Raw genomic sequence first — 23,738 nt, forward strand, 5'->3', positions numbered from 1 at the left:
TCTTTTAAAAATGTGTCGCGAAGATTTTCTTTTTCTTTTTTAATTGCTTCTGGTAAGTGATATATTAATTTGAAATTACGACAGACACAAACAGATTATACCGTTTACGATATCAGAGTTTGACGTTGCCAAGCACACAAATCCAAGCAGAATAGTTAATGACGTCATTGTTGTCCAATGAAAAATAAGTATGAAAAAGTACGGGAAATATGATTATAAAACTATGAACCAGGGTAATAGTCTTTGAAACTATTGACTGGCAAATAGTCTGTGGAATGAAATAGCACAACTATTTCAGTATTTTTTATATAGAAAAAACATACTAAGGTATAATAAAAAAATATATTGACGATAAAAAAAATCAACAAAACATAATGAATAGTGTTTGGAAAAGTCAACATTTGTAAAGTAACCTGCTAAATTATGCTGGAAACATTCAATCAAAGCACTGTAAGCGCTGTAGGCAGTTAACCAAAAACCAAGGCAAACGTAATTATGAAAACTGTGGGAGTCTTGCTTCAATTTTTTTTTAAGATTTGAAAAAAGAAACATTAAACATTTGTATATTGTACATTGTTTATTTAATGAAATGATTACTAAGGCAAATTAATTAATATTTTATCAAGGTTTTCAAAAGCAACGCATATATATATCATTCAGTATTAGTGGTAAAAGTTGACGAAGAATGAGTTTGTAATAGTTTGAACGGATTTGCTTCCCTGGAAGGAACACCGAATTTGGGTTCTTCAGTGCAAAAATTATGAAAAACAAATCAGACAAATGTTTACTACTCCAGGGATCAAAGGTGAGGTCTGACTGACCTGCCCATAGTAAATGTAAATTACCCCCACCTTCACCCCAAGTCCATGATGTCACTCCATACCAAGTTTGGAATAAAATGACAGGTGATTATAAAACAGTTGGTCTAACATTCTTGGGCTTTACACTTCTTGAAAGATTCATATGTTTTCTTTAAAAATGAGCCATAAATGAAATAATTCATAAAATATTTTAAGTAAATCCAATCAACCTAGACTCATTTTTAGCATCAATAAAATTTTATAATGAACAAGAAATAATTGTAACAGGATGCTGTGACGAAGTTTCCCTAACAAAGCTACCATAATTCGTCATTCCCATGGTCGCCTGGCATTGGACAGTTCACATTGGTTTGGTCTAGTAAAGTGATATGCATATGTAACGCCTAGGAGATTGACCCTGTTTGTCATTCAAATCTTTTTGAAATGACGAACAGGAATAAATAGGGTTTAGGAGTGGGCATCTCGACCGTTTACAAGTTCTCAAACAGGAGGGGGTGTGGTGACCCCCAGGGATTCCCCCCTTTATTTCCTTTCATTTGTTATACTGTTCCATACATGAATATATATAGTTTAGGGGTGGGGATCTTAACCGTCCTGTTTGTCATTCAAATCTTTTAGAAATGACGAACAGGAATAAATAGGGTTTAGGAGTGGGTATCTCGACCGTTTACAAGTTCCCAAACAGGAGGGGGTGTGGTGACCCCCAGGGACTCCCCCTATATTTCATTTGATTTGTTATATTGTCCCATACATGAATATGGTTTAGGAGTGGGGATCTTAACCGTTTCAAAAGTTCTCAAACAGGAGGGGTGGAGTGACTCACGGGACTCCCCCTATATTTCATTTGATTTGTTATACTGTCTCTTCCATGAATATATATGATTTAGGGGTAGGGATCTCGACTGTTTACAAGTTATCAAACAGAAGGGGGTGGGGTGACAACGGGGACTCCCCCAAATTATTTTCATTTTGATTGTTTTATTATCCCATACAAGAATATATATGGTTTAGCTATAGGGGTGGGAATCACAATTCACCCTTTATTTTATTTGATTTATTTTATTGTCCTGTTCTCATTAATGAAGACCGTGTGTGTCTATCACTTACTGTTTTCGAGTAATAGTCATTTGAAAATTTAAAAAAAATCCCATATGGTTCTACAGTAAACCCCATCCCTTCTTTAGGCCCCTCAAAATACCCCTAAATAAGGCACAAACGAAAATTGATGGCTTACATTTTATGAAACCTAAGTAAATCTGACAAGCGGTCCGAGTTGTCTTGTTAGATGGGCCGAGTAGACTCTGTCCTACTTGTCTCCGGGACGAGATGTTCCGCATTTCTTAAAACATCGACCAGTACGTCAATTTCCATAAAAATAACATCAGAATCAAACGAACTTACGTTTCGTGTACGACTAATACCTGCAAACTTTCACGGTTTAGGCGTGAACTACATGATATTGACCCGCTGTCCTGATTTCACGATCGTGTTCGTGAAAATAGATAGCCCCAAAACACGATACTTTGAAAACTACACGCAAAATATTTTTGTTTTCCCAAGGGAGGCAACTCGTGTTTAATAAATTTAATCCAATCAAAAGTCAGTGGTCACGCATTCACCAGTTGATTAATGGTACTATAGTAAACAATCAAAGAATAGAAGTTTGTTAAGTATTTAGAGTTGTTTTTTTGGGCTTGGGTGTTAGAATTATTAAAATCGGAATCACTAATGACGAGCTATCACTTGCAAAACTTGTTATATTGGTATATATGTAACGGAAACCAGTCTAGTAGTGCATTACTTGACAAGGTCATTTATGTAAAAAACGGAGTAATATAAAAGAATGAAATTCAAATGTGATTACACAATTTATTAACACTCATCTCAAACAAAAAGAATTTCATGATTAACAATAATTACCTTTCTATCATCAGAATCCTCAAAATTTAAAAGTTACGTTAATTTCGTCTTCTAATTTGAAATTGCCGCCAACTTATTAATAGACTACTGACGTATTTAATACGTATCGACGACAAACAATATCCCTACGACTTTTGCCATTTGGGAAATGTAAACGACTTGTCTTTAGAGATTTTCGGCGATTAAATATTTCATACAATTGTTCTTTGACATCTTAGCCAAAAGTACAGTGGAAAATAAACTACATAAGGATTTCTATTGAGCACTACTTCCTATGTGCAACTTCAAAAATTTTGGGTTGTTCGACGATCATTTAAGGTTTTTCTGGTCATATTTTTTGTATTCCAGAATTGATAGTATGAAAAAAGTGCCCAATTAGTTATTAATAACATACTAAGCCAGATAGATAATAACAACAGCACTTTTTCACTATTCAGTGGGAAGAACACAAATCTAGGGTGCTAGCATATGGCAGCTTAACTGCCAAAAAATGCATTTATAGTATCATTTGTTTTGCATTTTACATAATATGTTTTCCTGTTTATAATAATAATATTTGTTTTGTACCCTACTTTGTTATGTTTTTCACTGAAAACGTCCCATTGAGGTGTATTTTCCGGAATTTGCCGAGTTACGTCGGAATGCAATGCGATAAGGTAACGGAAAGGCATGCTATAATAGCCATAACAGTTGATAAATTTTTCATATCAGCCCGCTAAGCACCATTTCGGAAAATATGGAATACACATAAATTTAATGCTATTATCATACTGTAAAAACTATAAGTTATTTACTCTAAGTATATGATAAAGGAATATATATTCATGTACTTTAAACAGACAGTGATTGTGTGATAGAAACAATACAATTCACCTACTGTGAATTCATTGTTATTTGTGGGATACCCATGTTTGTGGATACAGGTGAACCATGAATTTAAATGTTTTTGTGGACACAGGTGAACCATGAATTTAAATGTTTTTGTGGACACAGGTGAACCATGAATTTAAATGTTTTTGTGGACACAGGTGAACCATGAATTTAAATGTTTTTGTGGATACAGGTGAACCATGAATTTAAATGTTTTTGTGGATACAGGTGAACCATGAATTTAAATGTTTTTGTGGATACAGGTGAACCATGAATTTAAATGTATCAGGAAAATTGGTATCCATGACAATAAATAAATCCATAGTATTATGGATAGTGCTTTAAAATCTGCCAATAAAAATGTCACCTTTCTTTTGAAAGCCCCTGAAACTGGTAAATTGAAGAATAATATAACACTTATGATGATTTTGTTTTCATAACTGCAAAAAGGTTATAAAACTTTTTGGGGATGAAATAACTCACCTGTATTATCACCAGCAGATTTCATCTTTTGTGCTTCCAGGAGAACACTGAAATTACAAATAACAGAATGATAATATAAAATGGGAATGTAAGTGGCCTACAACTTGTGCTTGATGGTTGATAAAGAAGTTTTGATGCTGTAAATTTAGTGCAGATGTTGTTGCACAATGGATATCAATGTGAGATAATTTGTAATTTTAGGAAATGCTGCACAGAAATAACACTATGAAATTTTAATTAATTTTATATTATTTTAGTAAAACTTTTCTAATGACTGTTTTCACAATAATACCAACATCCCACAAATTTCTGAATTTACAGTATATTAGTTAAGGAATATAATTAAATATGTTTTAGGTAGGTACATATATTATTACGTAGTGCATGCACTAATATGTCTTGCCTGTTTACTGTTCAAGGATGTAGTCAGGTGAAATTAAAAATATCTACAATTTAAAATTGATACTATAAGTCAGAAGAGCACTAGTTTAGGAACAAAATAAGCTAAAAATATTGATAGGGGATGGAACTCCTTTTCGAGATATTTGATTTAAAAATAAACAGAGAATGTGTCTATGGGCCCCAGATGACCCCGCTTGTAAAAACGCACGAGGCAACTTCCACATACAGATGCAGGATTCATGTAGTTAAGACCGTTTTGTGATTATAAGCATAAGTTTCATAACATTTGGTTGAGGCAAACTAAAGTTACAGAACAGAAACGACAGATTTAGCAATTTTTCCATTTATAAAGGGGCATAACTCCATGGACAGTAAAAATGACACCACCCAATTTCGAACTTGATCTGTGTTTTGTGGTAATATGCATTGTGTATAAGTTTTATAATATTTGGTTGAGGCAAACTAAAGTAAGAGAATGGAAACCAATTTTTGGGGATGTTCGGGACGGACGGACAGACGGGACAGACATGGGTAACACTTAATGCCCCTTCCGCTACGGCGGGGGCATAAAAATGGCGGGAAAAGGCTGACTCTGACTTTACCTTATATTTTGCATTGGCATTATTTTGGTCTCAAAACGTAAGAAAAAAATCTAGATTCTGCTTAAATTTTGGTAATGACATTTTATGACCTACATGTATTAAAGTCTTTTATGAAAAGAAAAATGGGTGATATGGGGCAAAAACAATTACCCTATATCAGAAGAAAAAATTCAAGGAGTCTGACAAAAATTCCTAAACCTGACATGACTACATCCTTAAGAATGATTGTTTTGTGGAAAGTCTAAGGTCAAGGTTTTACTACAGGAATCACAAACTTAACATTATTAATGATCCTTATAAGTAAGGTCAGTACGGGTTAATCCTGTCTGATTTAAATCTATACCTTGCAATGATTCTTTATACTAAATATAGTTGTGCTATTGTAGCAGAGTTATTTTTAGGATTATTTTGTATACTGTAAAAATCATCTTTTTGATTACTATACTAAAAATAAAAGTGTACATATTTTGAATATTGAATCTGAGTTAAAATGATTACTTGCAAACCTTAATTTTGTGTATAGTATTATGCACTATATTTTTCTATTAATATACATGGGGTTTTCACTTGAATCGTTTTGAATTTAGAACATTTCCACAGGATGGTAGCCATGACAGTCGTTTAGATTTATGTCCTGTTTATATTGACCCAGGGCCGTAACTACCTTTATGGCAGACGAGGCAATTTCCTCGTCTGATTTTCTGGCAAACAAAAATAATAATTAGGAAAAAAAAAAAAAAAAACCGAGAAAAGCTAGGCATGCAGGGGTAGAATATCTGGAATTAATTAATGCATACTTTGGATAGTATAATTAATAATGATGTGCAGCTTCTGCACGCACAGTATCGAACTCTCTGCCTGATTTCCATTTGTCAGTAAATCGTCATTTGATGTGTATTGATTGATATTTTATTACATGATTTTTTTATTAGTTGTTATTGGCTTTGAACTAGCTGTCAGTAACTGCAAGTACTCTCAGATCTGTACTTAGTGTCCTTTTTGGTATTAGGGATGAGGGATGGATAAATACCCTGCCACCTCAGGTCTGTGTTTATGTTTGATGTTTCATTGTATTGATCAGATGAGTTAAGCCTTTTTCAACTGATTTTTATAGTTTGTTCTTATGTTGTGCTGTTACATAATTTACCAGGTTAGAGGGAGGGTTAAGCGCTCACAAACATGTTTAACCCCGCCACATTTTTTATGTGCATGTCACAGACAGGAGCCTGCAGTTCAGTGGTTGTCATTGGTTCATGTCTGTCATATTTGTTTTTCATCAATTTTTTTGTTATAAGTTAGGCCGTTAGTTTTTTTCAATTGATTTGTTTCATATCTTTCATGTCGGGGCCTTTTATAGCCGACTATACGGAATGGGTTTTTCTCATTGTTGAAGGCCGTATGGTTGCGTATAATTGCTTACATCCACTTAATTTGAACTTTGGTGGATTGTTGTTTCATTGGCAATCATACCTCATCTCCTTATTATATATTTGGTTCTGCAACTATTTCTTTCCCCACAAAAAAGTCTCTTTACAAGTTCGACCGTCAGAGATTTTGGTTGCTGGTTGGTTCTTGCTCATATGAGAGATCGTTTTCTGCCCTTCGATGTTTAACCACATGGTGCAGGTCAACAATGACCAAGGACAGATTATGTGGTTTAGCCATGCTTCACGTCCATCCTACGGACAACGTCGGGCAAGTGAACACAGAAGCTGTTCCTAAACGATGGGATCTTAGTGGCACAAGAAAGGTCGAACTAGCATTCACAGACAGTGAATAAGTTCCACTTTTTGGGGTTTATTAAAGTGTTATTAAAATGTGTGTTATTTTTAATGAAGCGTTGACCATGCATACTTGTCCCGTTTTTTCTACTATCAAACATTTATCATACTGTATATGGATACATGTTTGAAGGTATTAAATTCGATAGCAAGTATATGTCAGCCAGCTCTGATAGCCTAATGCAGTTCTTCATACGGTAAATATCAAACAAAAATGGATGTAATAAGTTGTATTTCGGACCCTAATAACATAATTTTTTAGAAGGGGGGCTTATTTATATTTTTTAACGTAAATAACATTCTCTTATAGTTTCTATTTTCTTGTCCCTTTCTCCTCAGATCGCATACATGTAACACTTGTACGAAAGATGTACGAGAGTATTTTTGTCTTAACATTGTCTTACTGCAATACATATTATTTGATACTTAGTTAATAATGTATTATTTAATATTATATTTCTGTATTATATAATCTGTGATATTTTGTAAAAGTACATACTTATGTTACATGACATAGCTAGTTATTTATATATGTTATTTTGCTATTTTCGAATTAGTTTTATTTACTGGTAATAAACATCAGAACCCTAGACTTAGTTATAGTTGTTCCTTAGCATAGGAAATCCATCTACTACACTATTACTGATAATAACCGAAAAAATCACTTGACAAAAAACCTATAATCCCTGAACCATGAATATGAGGACAAGGACAACAGACATTTGCAAGACAACAACTTCAGAACATAAATTATCTGTGAACAAGATATGAAGTATCCAGGTCTTCTACCTTGTAAAATATAAACATTTATGCAAAGAACTAAAGCTGCAGAGATACAAAAGCCATCAAAGTGGCATTAAATTATACTAAACTAATATACTGATAATATAAAAATAAGAAGAAGTGGTACATTGTATAATTGCCAATGAGACAACTCTCCACTAGAGACCAAATGACAAAGAAGTTAACAACTATAGGTCACCGTACGACCTTCAACAATGAGCAAAACCCATACAGCATAGTCAGCTATAAAATGCCCCGAAATGACAAATATAAAACTATTCAAAAGAGAAAACTAACAACTCGATTTATGTAAAAAACAATGAAAGAAATACAAATACTTGATATACAGCAACAAACTAAAACCACTGAACTACAGGCTCCTGACTTGGGACAGGCACATACAGAATGTGGTGGGGTTAAACATGTTAGTGGACACCCAACCCTCCCCTTACCTGGGACAGTGGTGTAACAGTACAACATTTGAAGAAACTTATAAATCAAAGTATCGTGGATGTTGTGATCCAGCCAATTGTGTAACTAGTCTGACATTTTTTTCTGACCATACTTTAAATATTTCTTTTGTTATTTTCATTTCCATAATCTCACTGAAAAATTTCTATTCTATTGCCCAAAAGATGGAGAATTTTGTAATGGTGATGCAAATTATTTTGGTATTTAAATTGAAGACTGTGACTGTCAGATGTTTTTACATCTTTTTTTAATTCAAAAATTTTGAAAAGAATGTTAAGGGAAAATTTTCAAACGAGTAGCATATTTTTAAAATGTCATTTAAATAATATTTGACTGAATAATTTCCTTGCAGAAAGAGGCATTGAAAATGCCCTTTTAACAACTACAAAAATAAATAACTAATTTTTATTTAAATTGGTGTTCTTTCTTCATTAAAAAAAAAATACATTTCCTGTATTCAAATAACCAATTCCAATTATGGTTTAATCACAATATAATGGGGAATATACAATAAATTTAATGCAGAAAATGCTCAGGTAAGAGTTATGCAATTGTATTTATTGTTTCAACCAAATTAATGATAATTGTAACTTAAAAAGACCTTAATTATTAACTTATGACACTGATTTTACAAGTGAAATAAAATTTGCATTTTTTATACATATTTTATTTTTAGTTTTTTCTTTGAAAAAAAGAAACCACATCTCATTAATCAGTCAGCTTTCACACAAAATTAACAGAATAATTTTATTTAGTGTTGATCAAAATAAATAATAGGTACACTATTCAGGTCAAGATTTTGTGTATTCAGTTAGATGTGTAATAAATTGAATACACAAACTCTTGACCTCAATACCAGTAAGTTTATCAACTGTCATAATATATTACATTGTAACTGTGGTTAATTAAGACGGCACTTGAGTGGAGTTGATTCCAATTAATACTTACACCTTTGAGTGTAATTGTTTGAAAATCATGACAGTTGATAATTATACTGATATTGTATCAATACTCTTATGTGCCTAATGAAAGAATGGGGATAATAGCATTTCAAAAAAGTGTGGGAATCAACTCTGATATCAATATACATCTTGAACTAAATTTTATTCAATGGCTTACACAAACATAAGATACTGATTAAACACTTTCATAATTCTTTTCAACTGCTTAAATTTGACAAATCACATTTTCACATTAATTAATAAATGGCAATTTGATATAAATTTTGATTTACAAAAGAACTATATGCAAGTGTATATCTAAAATAAAGAAGTTGTTCTCCCAACCTTTTTTTAATTTTTAGGCAAATAACATATTAAAAGTTGGCAGTTGATGATTAAAATGGTGTATAAAGTTTCATTCAGTAATAGAAACATTTAATTATTTTCATGATATGTCTTCAACTTAGAATTCTGCACCATCTCCAAATATGGAGTGATCACATAGATCCAGCATGGCTGAATCAAAAATTAGTTGAAAAGGGCTTAACTCATCAGATCGTTACAAAGCAGAATAAAAAGTATCAAAAACACAGACCGGACGTGGCAGGGTATTTATACATTCCTACAACAAAAAAGACACTAAGTACAGATCTGAGAGTATTCCCAGTTACTGACAGCTAGTTCAAAGCCAAAAACAATAATAATAAATAAATCATGTATCTAAGTATCAATCAGTACTCAACCAACATCCAATGTATTTAGTAACAGTCATTAACAGTCAGAGAAAATATGACCTTGTGCAATGAGCATTTGCTGAGTAAAAATAGCTTTGCAACAAATAGTTTTAATTTCATATCTTATATTTCAAAAATAAACTATTACTTCTATATGTTATAATAAATAATTCATTGTAACAAAGAAAATTAACCATAAGATGCTTATTTTACTTGACAAAAACTTGATTATAACAATTTGAACTTTGGAATGTTTTATATTATAGTTTTTGAATAAAAATATATGTTGCTAAATTTTTTTTACTCAGTATATTTTTTTTTACAGTTTGCTTTTTACCTTATCATTTTTTTCTTGTCTTTTCTGACTTTTTCTTGGAGCTGCTGAAACAGTATTCTCTGTTCTTCTTCATATTGTCTAAAATACAAAATTTACATAATAATTTACTTTCCTATTTATATTCCATTCCTCTTATTTCTATTAATAAAATTGAGAATGGAAATGGGGAATGTGTCAAAGAGACAACAACCCGACCATAGAACAGACAACAGCAGAAGGTCACCAACAGGTCTTCAATGCAGCGAGAAATTCCCGCACCCGGAGGCGTCCTTCAGCTGGCCCCTAAACAAATATATATACTAGTTCAGTGATAATGAACGCCATACTAAACTCCAAATTGTACACAAGAAACTAAAATTAAAAATAATACAAGACTAACAAAGGCTAGAGGCTCCTGACTTGGGACAGGCGCAAAAATGCGGGGGGGGTTAAACATGTTTATGAGGTCTCAACCCTCCCCCTATACCTCTAGCCAATGTAGAAAAGTAAACGCATAACAATACGCACATTAAAATTCAGTTCAAGAGAAGTCCGAGTCTGATGTCAGAAGATGTAACCAAAGAAAATAAACAAAATGACAATAATACATAAATAACAACAGACTACTAGCAGTTAACTGACATGCCAGCTCCAGACTTCAATTAAACTGATTGAAAGATTATGTCTTCATCATATGAATATCAGGCACAATCCTTCCCGTTAGGGGTTTAGTATCATACCATCATAACATATATGAGAAGAACATAACCCGTGTCATGCCAACAACTGGTTTTTAGATAAATGTGTTTAGTGCCGATGCAAAGACCCTATAAGTGAATCAATATTAACGCCAAAATATGCAATCTTTAATGACCTGACAACAGTATCGTAACTATATCCCTTCTTAATAAGTCTATTTAAAGGTTTTGTTAGCTTCAGAGGTGAATACTGACATTTTTGTGCTTTATAAAGAATATTTCCATAAAAAATTGGATGTGAAATACCTGAACGTATAAGAAGTCTGCATGTTGAGCTATATTTACGAATGATGTCCTTATACCGATGATAAAATTTAGTAAATGTTTTGACTAGTTTGTGATATCGAAAACCCTGGTGTAATAATTTTTCAGTAATACATAAATTTCTCTCGTTAAAATCTAAAACATTGTTACATACACGAGCGAATCGTACAAGTTGAGATATATAAACACCGTAAGATGGTGACAAGGGAACGTCACCATCTAAAAATGGATAATTAACGATAGGAAATGAAAAATCATCTCTTTTATCATATATTTTAGTATTAAGCTTTCCGTTAATGATATAGATATCAAGATCGAGGAAAGGGCAGTGGTCATTGTTAGTATTAGCTTTATTTAAAGTAAGTTCAACAAGATAAATTTCTTTAGTATACATACTGAAGTCGTCATTATTGAGAGCTAAAATATCATCCAAATATCAAAAAGTATTATTAAATTTGTGTATCAGATGTTGTTTCGATGGGTCTTTGCTGATTTTTGTCATAAATTGTAACTCATAGCAATACAAAAAAAGGTCCGCAATAAGTGGTGCACAGTTAGTCCCCATTGGAATTCCGATAACCTGACGATATACGGAATCTCCAAAGCGAACAAAAATGTTATCTAGTAAAAATTCAAGGGCATATATAGTATCAAAGCATGTCCAATTGACATAGTTTTTTTGTTTATTGCTACTAAAAAATGACCTAAAAGAGTTTGAACATATATATTCACATTCTGACTTTTTAAATGCCCATTTAATTAGGTGTGTGAATTTTTTCTTAATGAGAATATGAGGCAATGTGGTATATAGGGTAGAAAAATCAAAACTTTGAACAGATTCAAAATCACCAATATATGCATGCAATTTATCAAGTACTTCCAACGAGTTCTTGACACTCCAATAGTATTTTTCTTTATTTTCTGAAAATGAACATTGAAGTTTGAGAATGTACAATTTCTCTCAATAAATCATTTTTTTAATGCACAATAGCGAGCAATCTTTTTATACCAAAACCTAGGTGTTGCTATATGGTATACTGCTTATAAGTTTTAAGGTCTGATAATTTTACATATGCATTGGCAAAATTTCAAAACTGTTTGGCCCAATTTAGGCATGGTAATGACAACTTTTATGTTTATTAAAGGTGTAGTGTAAAGTTTCGTGTGCAAGACATGACTCTCTGGATTTACAATATTCAATTTTGTCAACCAAACTAACTGAGCATGATTTAGAATCATTTTAGAAAAAAACAGGTATACAAATTCAAAAAAATATACTTAATGCTCCTGTACAAGACAGTACATCTTTGACAATTTCAGTTGACATGATTCTTGATCTGGAGAAGCCATAATGAGAAATATTGTCCCAATTTACAGAAAAAGTGTCAATATGTTTGGTTCATTTGTAATGTATGTTTCTCATACTTATATAGTGAAATTTTAAGTTCGTATATAGTGAACTTCTTTATAATTCAGTAGAAAGATTGGTAAGTAAAGGTAACTGGTCCTAGTATTCATAAAATAATTCTTCAAAATCAGCATACTTTAATAGTTACCTACTTTTTGTTAATAAATTTGAGCATTTTACAACATAGACCAAGATTATGAACTGATTTTCAACCTTGACTTACAAGAAAATATTTCCAGACCAGTATTATATAAGATAAATAGTCACAAAAAACTGTGAATTTTTCACTGTTACTGGTCTATCTACGATCAATAAAAAAGTATTTCTGGTCTTTTTAAATTCTTTTACTTGATTCTATTTTCCATCTCAGTTTCCTCTTGCATTATGTAGTTCGTCAACTGTTCCTGGACCATATTTATTTCACCCTGTAGAGATTCAAATTGTCCTGATGATCGATCTAAAATAAAGATGAAATATAACTGTTGCAGAAAAATAACACATATTTTTTATTATTATGCCAGAAAAAGCAACTTGAGACTAAAGACATTTGTTTAATACTTTCTTACAGATACCAAACATGAATGTTATCTGTTCATTGATTCCATTACTCATCTTAAAAAAAAAAGAATTGAAATCTTTAAAATCTCACTCTTAAATCACTGTCCTATCACACATACTGTGTTTCCACATTAAAAAACTTCAAACCTCCAAATGTGTTGATGGGTCTTACAGCAAATTGAAGGTCAGTAAAGTGAACAAAAATAATGACCAACAATTGTTGACTTTTATATGCATGAATGCAATGAACTCCCCTTAATCATCTTTGGGTTAAATCTAACTAAACTTTATTTCTACCTTTCAATTTAAATGCCTTACCAGGTATAGTCTGAAATGGGGTATCTTTTTCTGGTAGCACAAGCTCAAATACATTAGAATAATTTGGGTGGTGATGTAATCTATCTATAACTGCAGGATCATACTGTAAAATAAAAAGTATCTATTGAGGATCTTGTGTAATCATCATTCTTTGTATAAAAAGATAACGCAATATGTTACTATTTATTGAAAATTTGAAATATTACATTTTAAAATTTTACACTTAATTGATTTAGAATTTCCCATCACTGTATCATGACACTTCAATAATGTCCACTATTTGTCATGGTGACAGGCTCTGATATTTTGAAGGGGAAGGTCCTTAATGTCATGTTTGAATAAACATGATGTTACAATGTAAACTGACTTCCCACGCCACTACAAAAAAGTATGATAGTTTGTTTGGCCACAACAACTATATATATATGCAAGTTATATGTCTGTACAAATCCCTTACTTGCATTAAAAGTCATGCTTCTTTGGACATTTTTTATCTTAAAAGATGTGTTACAAACATTTGCAGATTTGTGTTTTTAATTTCTGAAATTGAATGGATATCCAACACCATGAAACTTGATTACACATTATCTGCAATGTTGAGTTGATAAGTAATTTACACATACCTGCACTTTTTGATTAATAAGTAATCTTGAAGATCTTGGTTTTGTTGCATAGACATCTAGTCCACAGTTCAAGCAGCTGTGAACAAGCCATTCTCCAATCTGCTGTCGATGAACAAGGTAATCTTGCTCCTTGGAAAAAAATAATCATGATATTTAGAAAAAATTTCAGTGTTCTTTCCCCAAATATTGAAATACTACCCTGATAAAGGGACAGCACATGGATAGCCTACATTATTGAAAGATGATTCATGCAACAGACCATTTTTGGTTATTAAACTTGAATGCATGCAAAATAGGATAACTTGCAAGTCAGAGGTAACAACTGTATTTTCCAGTAACTTTTCTGAATGAACATATTTCATTAAAAAATTTGGAGGAAAGTTTTACAATTATATGCAGCTCAAATAATACTTTCTCAGCAGGCTTCCTATTACTGAATTCGATCTTGTATGGTCTAAAATTAAAATTGCCAGGAAGGTGTGCCGATTATAGAGAACTATAAGCAAGAAATAAGAGAAAAACTTGATTTTGCAATATTTGTTTATGTTCTGCCATGTTTGTTATTGAAATTGTCATGATTGTAGAGGGCGCCCTTATTTCCTAAAACCTTTCAAAACTAATAATTTACCTTATCCAAATTAATATGCGATTTAAATACATGTATAGAAATCCAACAAGAGTGCACACGCTGAAATGTCTCGCCTTCTTTACTAATCATTGATATTATGTTGATAGTCCTAAATATAAAGCTTTATTACAACTGTCACATAAACTTAACATTAACCAAGTAAACTAAACATTGACCAATGAACCATGAAAATGAGGTCAAGGTCAGATGAACCATGCTAGGCAGGCATGTACAGCTAACAATTCTTCCATACAACAAATATAGTTGACCTATTGCTTATAGTATAAGAAAAATAGACGAAAACACAAAAACTTAACACTGAGCAATGAACCTTGAAAATGAGGTCAAGGTCAAATAAAACCTGCGTGACTGCCAAATAGATCATAAAATATTTCCATACACCAAATATAGTTGAACTATTGCATATAGTATAAGAAAAACAGACCAAAACACAAAAACTTAACTATAACCACTGAACCATGAAAATGAGGTCAAGGTCAGATGACACCTGCCAGTTGGACATGTACACCTTACAGTCCTTCCATACACCAAATATACTAGACCTATTGCTTATAGTATCTGAGATATGGACTTGACCACCAAAACTTAACCTTGTTCATTGATCCATGAAATGAGGTCGAGGTCAAGTGAAAACTGTCTGACGGGCATGAGGACCTTGCAAGGTACGCACATACCAAATATAGTTGAACTATTGCACATAGTATTAGAAAAAAAGACCAAAACTCAAAAACTTAACTTTGACCACTGAACCATGAAAATAAGGTCAAGGTCAGATGACACCTGCCCGCTAGACATGTACACCTTACAATCATTCCATACACCAAATATAGTAGACCTATGGCATACAGTATAAGAAAAACAGACCAAAACACAAAAACTTAACTATAACCACTGAACCATGAAAATGAGGTCAAGGTCAGATGACACCTGCCAGTTGGACATGTACACCTTACAGTCCTTCCATACACCAAATATACTAGACCTATTGCTTATAGTATCTGAGATATGGACTTGACCACCAAAACTTAACCTTGTTCATTGATCCATGAAATGAGGTCGAGGTCAAGTGAAAACTGTCTGACGGGCATGAGGACCTTGCAAGGTAAGCACATACCAAATATAGTTGAACTATTGCACATAGTATTAGAAAAAAAACCAAAACTCAAAAACTTAACTTTGACCACTGAACCATGAAAATAAGGTCAAGGTCAGATGACACCTGCCCGCTAGACATGTACACCTTACAATCATTCCATACACCAAATATAGTAGACCTATGGCATACAGTATAAGAAAAACAGACCAAAACACAAAAACTTAACTATAACCACTGAACCATGAAAATGAGGTCAAGGTCAGATGACACCTGCCAGTTGGACATGTACACCTTACAGTCCTTCCATACACCGAATATACTAGACCTATTGCTTATAGTATCAGAGATATGGACTTGACCACCAAACCTTAACCTTGTTCACTGATCCATGAAATGAGGTCGAGGTCAAGTGAAAACTGTCTGACGGGCATGAGGACCTTGCAAGGTACGCACATACCAAATATAGTTATCTTATTACTTATAATAAGAGAGAATCTAACATTACAAAAAATCTGAACTTTTTTTTCAAGTAGTCACTGAACCATGAAAATGAGGTCAAGGACATTGGACATGTGACTGACGGAAACTTCGTAACATGAGGCATCCATATACAAAGTATGAAGCATCCAGACCTTCCACCTTCTAAAATATAAAGCTTTTAAGAAGTTAGCTAACGCCGCCGCCGCCGCCGTAGCCGCCGCCGCCGCCGGATCGCTATCCCTATGTCGAGCTTTCTGCGACAAAAGTCGCAGGCTCGACAATAAAAACTGATAAATATCAAAATTAAATGCTTCATTTCAAATTTCTCATTTCTTTCCATAGTATTGCATAACTTTAACAGGAATTCACATGTTACTGTATATAATCTAACGATATTAAAAAAGTGTAACACTTTTACACCACAATAAAATTACAAAAAGAAGCATTCATATCTTAAATGTGATGAACATATTTAACAGTATTTTACTAAACATGCTAAAGGATGGAACGGTTTCACTTTCAAATTCGTATTCTTCAGTGTATCTACTGGTTCATAGAAAAGTTATAATTCTGGTACATATTTCCCTAAGACAGATAGAGGAATATATTATTCTACTTGTCAGTGTGTTCATATGTATGCAAAATATTTTGAATGAGTCTCTTTTTCCAATGGCAATGTAGTTCTTCATCCTGAATCTGTATTTAATTACAATAGGCAGATTGGAGAGAGGGAATTGTTTGCATCTTATTACTATGAGAAGATGGAGGAAGAAGGAATCATATGTATTACAGATTCTCTTGGTCAATATAAATTGTGCATGTTGTGATTACATTGTAATTAAAATTGTTTGATAATCTTACATTGTATAAGACCTAAAGCACTTTGTCAATTTAACATTATACAATTGGTGACAAGTGAATAGCTTGAGATCCTTTTAAACTGTTTTAGTTCTGAAGAAAACTGGTAATTTTCATATTTTACTTTACAGTCAACATGGTGTTTAAAAAAATTTAAATCAACTTTTTTTCTGATTTCATAGTTCAAGCTTTTCATAAAAAGGAAGTTTCCTAGACATTTCCTCCTCAAAATCAAAACAATTATCACAGAGAACAATTATTATTTAAAATATTTCTATACTCTCACAATATTTTATCATAGTGCTGTGTACTTATATTGATCAATGATGATCATGATGATACAAATTAATAGACTATAAGATTGAACAAGTCTATACACATGATACACTTACAATAGTAATTCCAGGATCAATAACTTCCACTAGTAAAACTTTATTTGGGTAAAATGGTGTGTTTTCTGATCCACTATCTGTAACAAATACATACAAATTTGATTAAAATGGCACTAATTCCCTAAACACAGAAAATAAACTAAATATGAAATACTGCATAATTTCCATAAAATGTGTAAGGTAATAATTCTATCTAAATGTAAACTGTTTTTTTAACACCTAACAGAATAAATTTAGAATTTGAAACTGTACCGTCATTTACCAGCTTTCTATACAATACATGTAAAGTAAAACCTGTATAAACCAGCCGGCTATGGGACTATGAAAAAAAGCTGGTTTGGGCAGTGGGTCGGTTTATGCAGGTTTCCATTTTGACAGGAAGATATTAACTTGTGACGTCTGATATTTTGCATGTAAAAGTTCTGTTTCACTGTAAATTAAATGAATACAAATACCGTAATAATCTATTTATTAAAAGTTATGTCATGATTTGTGTGAAAATATTGTGACATTAACATTACAAGTGTTCCTTGCCTTTTCACCATTTAACTATGCCAATCATTGTTTAGAGTCTCCGTATTCATTGGCTTTAGATTTAGAAATTGGTTGTTCCCCATATTCAAAAAATTATATTTTAACTTTTTTTTAGATATCCTCGTATGTCAAATCGACCTCAGTTGTATCAGTCTCCTACTTGTCAGTTTTACTTTCACTTTGAGTTCATTTGCATCAGAATCTTTGCATTGTTTAATTGTTCAACAAAAGGTTTGTTTTACTTCCATCGTTCATTTTAAATGTGACATGCTTAGTGGAGAAGCAACAATGACTAAATTTTCAAATCTTTTTTACCAAGCTGTGAATTGAACTTGACAAAAGCACACTACACCAAGACCAATGTGGATGATTCTAAAAGTTACCTGTCAAGAAATCAAATACAGCTGTGTTTGGGTTTTGTTTGCTGCTCAGTTTTACATTCAGACAGTTACATGTAATCACAACCATCTAAAATAAATGTAAAAGAATAAAATATTGCTGCGAAGCAGTTTCTGCTATACTACTGTGAAAGTTCATATATTCGTGAGGTACCAATTTTCATGATTTTTGTGGATGGCTTTATCCATCAATTTAAGTGTACAACAAAATAAAAATTATGTTGTCCGAATCAAGGCATGGAAAGATCCCCATGTAGGTTTGTCTACATGGATACGGACATATAATCTAGAGAAACATCAAATATCAGGAAATACGCCATGAACTATACATACAACTGCAGACAGGATTTTATCAATTTAATCTTTATCATGTTTATAAAAAACCCTAAACTGTACAACTTTTAAAACTTTTAATTTTCATGAAAAATTAGTTTTGATCAATGACAGTCGGACTTCCTGTGATGATATGCGATAATGAAGTGTTAATTTTATCGCCTCATAATTCTCATACGAAAACAAAAATAATAATTCTATATTTGGCTTGCTTTTTTTATTTCATAAAAATTAATTCTACAATTCAAAGTACATTTGTAGCATTTTGTTATGAAACCATTTCTTTAAGTGACATGTTTATGAACCACTTAACACCTTTAATGATCGTTAAACTGTTGATCATTCTATTTTGGGTTAATTAGAGTCATCACTTCTGATTACACGTGTGCAACAATTAAAATGTTTACTTTGCAATTTCCTTCAATCAAAACAATTGGTAAGCTTATTTCCGAAATTATTATCTAATTCAAAATTTGACGAATGTTGTCCATTATGAAAGACAAACAAGTAAGTGAAAATGAAAACCTTATTTTGCAATGTCCCACAAATCATTTTATGATTATTTTCAAGAATCTTCGTTTCTGATGGCTTCAATTTCTTTACTTGATTTTTTTCTTCAGAAAACTAAAATCCACGAATTTAAGAATCCACGAACATGAAACTTTTGCTCAAACCACAAAATTGATACCTACGAATAAAAGTACTTTCACAGTATATTCAAAAAATTAAAATATATATATATATATTAGTTTTATATTATATCAAAAGACTAAAAGTTTGTGTAGAACTGTCACCTGAACATTTCGATAAACAATGTCAAACAGTCACAAGATGTCTTTGTCATGTTTGTTGAACAAAACAAATAAATGGGGAATGTGTCCATGGGACACAGATGATGCCCCTGCTTGCATATCATATAAAGTTATAAAGGGACATAACTGAAGAACAGTAAAAGTGACACTAGCCAAATTTGTACTTGATCTTAGTTTTGTGGTAACAAGTATTGTGTATAAGTTTCATAACATTTGGTTGAGGCTAACTAAAGTTTGAGAACGGAAACGAAAAATTCAGCAATTTTTCTGTTTGTAAAGGGGCATAACTCTAGAACGGTTAAAGTGACGCCACCAAAATTCAAACTTGATCTGTGTTTTGTGATAATAAGCATTGTGTATAAGTTTCATAACATTTCGTTGAGGCAAACTAAAGTTAGAGAACAGAAACAAAAAATTCAGCAATTTTTCCATTTGTAAAGGGGCATAACTCTAGAACAGTAAAAGTGACACCACCAAAATTCAAATCTGTTTTTTGTGGTTATAAGCATTGTGTATAAGTTTCATAACATTTGGTTGAGGCAAACTAAAGTTAGAGAACGGAAAACAACTTTGGGACGTACGGACAAGGGTAAAACTTAATGCCCCCTCCACTACGGTGGGGGCATAAAAATGGTCAAAGTCATATAGCACCTACAAAAATTGTCAAAACAAAATAATTGTATAGTATGGCATGTATTGTGATGAGAATATGAAGACATAATCCTACCCAAGTGTAAAAGCTTTTGGACATTCTTTCTCTTGAGTATTGGTCTGCAACATACATAACATATAGACAGAGGGGCAGACAGATGAGGAATAGTTCTATCAGTATATCCCCAGGCCAAATCACCTACTGCAGAGAGTGCAGGGGCCAATAAATGAATTTAAAAACAAAACAATATTGGTATAAATTAAAGCCCAATATGAGCTAGACAAAGTTAATTGCCTAGAGGTATGTTTAACATGATGAATTATTTGAGTTTCGCAAATATATTTAAATAAATGGGGAATGTGTCCATGGGACACAGATGATGCCCCTGCTTGCATATCATATAAAGTTATAAAGAGACATAACTGAAGAACGGTAAAAGTGACGCTACCCAAATTTGTACTTGATCTGAGTTTTGTGGTAATAAGTATTGTGCATAAGTTTCATAACATTTGGTTGAGGCAAACTTAAGAGAACGGAAACAAAAAATTAAGCAATGTTTCCATTTGTAAACAGTTATAGCTCTAGAACAGTTACAGTATCACCACCAAAATTCAAACTTGATCTGTGTTTTGTGGTCATAAGCATTGTGTACAAGTTTTATAACATTTGGTTGAGGCAAACTAAAGTTAGAGAACGGAAACCAACTTTGGGACATACGTACGGACGGACTTACAGACGGACAAGGGTATAAAAATATGGTAAACAGTGATGTTGAAGTACAACTTGAAAGAGTTGGCTTGGAAAGACTTATTTGATACCCCCACTATAATTATGTTTTATTTCATAATGTAGTACCATCTGTAAGAGAAGTTAGCTAGACGGCCCTTGTATCCTGGATGTGCAATTTCAACTGATATTCGACAAAGTCAACACTTTACATGTTTTGGGAAAATTTAAATAAAATCAAAATTTTGGCAATTTCCACTATATACATGCATGTTAACAACATGAACAACCTGCATAATATAAGTTATTGCTTCAAAACTGATGGAGAGAGGAATAAGCTGGGCAAACCAAGTACTCTGCTAGTATAATTTCATTAAAAGATACAAGTAATAATTATATTGACCCTGGGGTTAAACCGGTTTAATAATCTATTATGTGTTTAAATCATCACAGGATTAAATTAAGGTGATGCCAGTCATTTATTATTGCATTATTAGGTTTTTTTACCAAAAAAGTTAAGTACATGTAGGTAAAGAACCATAAAATAACAAAAGACATTATCTTTTTCCTGGAATTAAAAATAAGCCTTGGGCTTTGAGATTTTTTTTATATTAAAGTGAACATCTTCATCAGAAGCTCTCTTTCAAGTGACATCCTTAACATCTGTCTTTATGATAATTGTTTTCCTTTACAACTTGCTAAGACAAATTCAGAGAGGGTTGCTAGCCACCTGAAATCCTCAAATTATCATTTCTTTAGCAAAAGACATGTTAACAAAATTTTAGTCCGACTAGGCTTTGCTCATTGTTAGGATAACACCCTCATCAACCTAAATCCTGAGTTCTAACATGTTCTGGTAAGTACAAATGTAGGTAAAGTAAGTAAGCATGGTAATTAAGTAATGGCTTTATTTTTAGAGTGTAACACAGATAGCTTAAAACTAATCTTCCCTGAGGCAATTAGACAAATCAACAAGAATGTGTCCATAGTACATGGATGGCCCACTCGCACTATCATTTTCTTTGTTCAGTGGACCGTGAAATTGGGGTCAAAATTTGGCATTAAAATTAGAAAGTTCATATCATAGGGAACATGTGTACTAAATTTCAAGTTGATTGGACTTCAACTTCATCAAAAACTACCTTGAAAAAAAACTTTAACCTGAAGCGGGACAGACAGACAAACGAACGGACGCACAGACCGAAAAACATAATGCCCCTAGGTGGTGCATAAAAACAAAATACAGTCTATATATTGTTTTATACATCACAGTATGTTCATTGTTCAAGTTGTTATAATGACACATGAATGAAATAGAAATATATAAAACACACAATGTATAAATACAATATTGTTAACCCATCATGATCATCATGCTAAATTTGAAATTGATGAAAATATTTAATAAACTTTAGGTTTCTTTAATATAATGTCTTGCTTGCATTTCAATACATATACATAACATTATTTTATTATTTTTATTTTAAGTTATACTTAAGTCTTATAAAGGATAAGCAAATATATAACAAAGGAACAAAAACATACTAAAATTGAAGGAAGGTGATGGGGAAAAATGTCTGTGATATCATAACAGGCATGTCCCAAAATAGTTTCTTCAAAATGTCTCAAAATAACCTACTTGAAGGTCTGGACAAAATGCTGGATCCGTTACTAGGAACTCAATAGGTGAATCCATAAACAGAACAAATATCTCAAATTGACACATTAGAACTGTATCTTTAAAAACTTCAGATTGCAATATGTACATTATACCAAGGCGCTAAAAGTGGCCCTGTACACTGGTCAAACAGTATATTTTAGCATCATATTATGGTTCTTGCCAGAACTAAAAGCAGGACCATATATAAATTCATGACAATGGTCATAGAACTACATGTGGTACCATATAAATGCAAATGTAGGGCCAGAAACTAAATGTTTTGCCACTAAAAATATTTAAGGACCAACAGACAAAAGAAAAAAGCCTGAAAGGCCAGCTATACAACATGTACAATGTAGATTCAATTTCTTAAATCAAACCGTGAATGAAATAACTTACTGTGAAAAGAAGTCCTCCACATAATCAATTCTGAAAATTATGATCATTCTCATAACTCAGACATCAACAGTTTGCAGTAGAAATAATATCATGTAAATCATACTAAATGTCTATATCCCGAGGTCAGTTTCTAAGTTAAGGACTCTTACAGAATTATATAACATGTACATATCTATATATAAGTGCAATCGTAATATGATGATCATTAACACAAACCTTTTTATGCATCAATTCGAATATCAGCTGATATAAAGTACATGTTTATGTATTTATATTTTGTGTACGCGATAAAATAACTATTTTGTTTGTTGCCCTACTTTTTATTTGTGTGCCTGTTGTCACATATCAAAATAATCTGTGTAAAATTTCGTCATTCTCAACTGTTCACTTACTATTTGGCTAAATTGCCGATAGAAGAAGAATCTAAAACCTTCAAATCGTTCCTATTTTGATTCGATGTCGTTTGACATGATCTAAAAAATCTCGGTTAAGTCATCAATCAACTGCGGTCAGGTCAAAGCACATGACCCCTTTCGGAACTTTTCCAAACAGGTACTCGATAGTTTCGAATTTCATTCATTATGAATTTTGTAGTAAATATGACAACGAGATAGACAGATAAAAAGATATAATTTAAAAAATATAAATCTTAAAATATAAATTTCAAAGATGGATAAAAATCTTAATAGTTTCTTA

General features: G+C 32.3%; 1 protein-coding gene across 2 annotated transcripts in view; it reads right to left on the reverse strand.

The window, feature by feature from the left end:
* Positions 1-23,580, reverse strand: part of LOC127704766 (uncharacterized) — a 34,606-nt gene extending 11,026 nt beyond the window's left edge. The window contains exons 1-8 of one of the 2 annotated variants that reach the window (XM_052208968.1): positions 23,435-23,580; positions 18,446-18,530; positions 17,529-17,605; positions 14,054-14,182; positions 13,431-13,533; positions 12,903-13,011; positions 10,146-10,223; positions 4,095-4,141 (exon numbers count right to left, since the gene is read on the reverse strand). In XM_052208968.1, the coding sequence (XP_052064928.1) occupies positions 4,095-4,141; positions 10,146-10,223; positions 12,903-13,011; positions 13,431-13,533; positions 14,054-14,182; positions 17,529-17,605; positions 18,446-18,530 (628 nt within the window). In that variant the 5' untranslated portion in view covers positions 23,435-23,580. Of the gene's footprint in view, positions 1-4,094; positions 4,142-10,145; positions 10,224-12,902; positions 13,012-13,430; positions 13,534-14,053; positions 14,183-17,528; positions 17,606-18,445; positions 18,531-23,042; positions 23,193-23,434 lie in introns of those variants that run through there. The other variant, XM_052208967.1, reaches the window with a different exon arrangement.
* Between the last annotated feature and the right edge of the window lie 158 nt (positions 23,581-23,738).

This window comes from Mytilus californianus, unplaced genomic scaffold (genome assembly GCF_021869535.1).
Source record: "Mytilus californianus isolate M0D057914Y unplaced genomic scaffold, xbMytCali1.0.p SCAF_6, whole genome shotgun sequence".
NCBI lineage: Eukaryota > Metazoa > Mollusca > Bivalvia > Mytilida > Mytilidae > Mytilus > Mytilus californianus.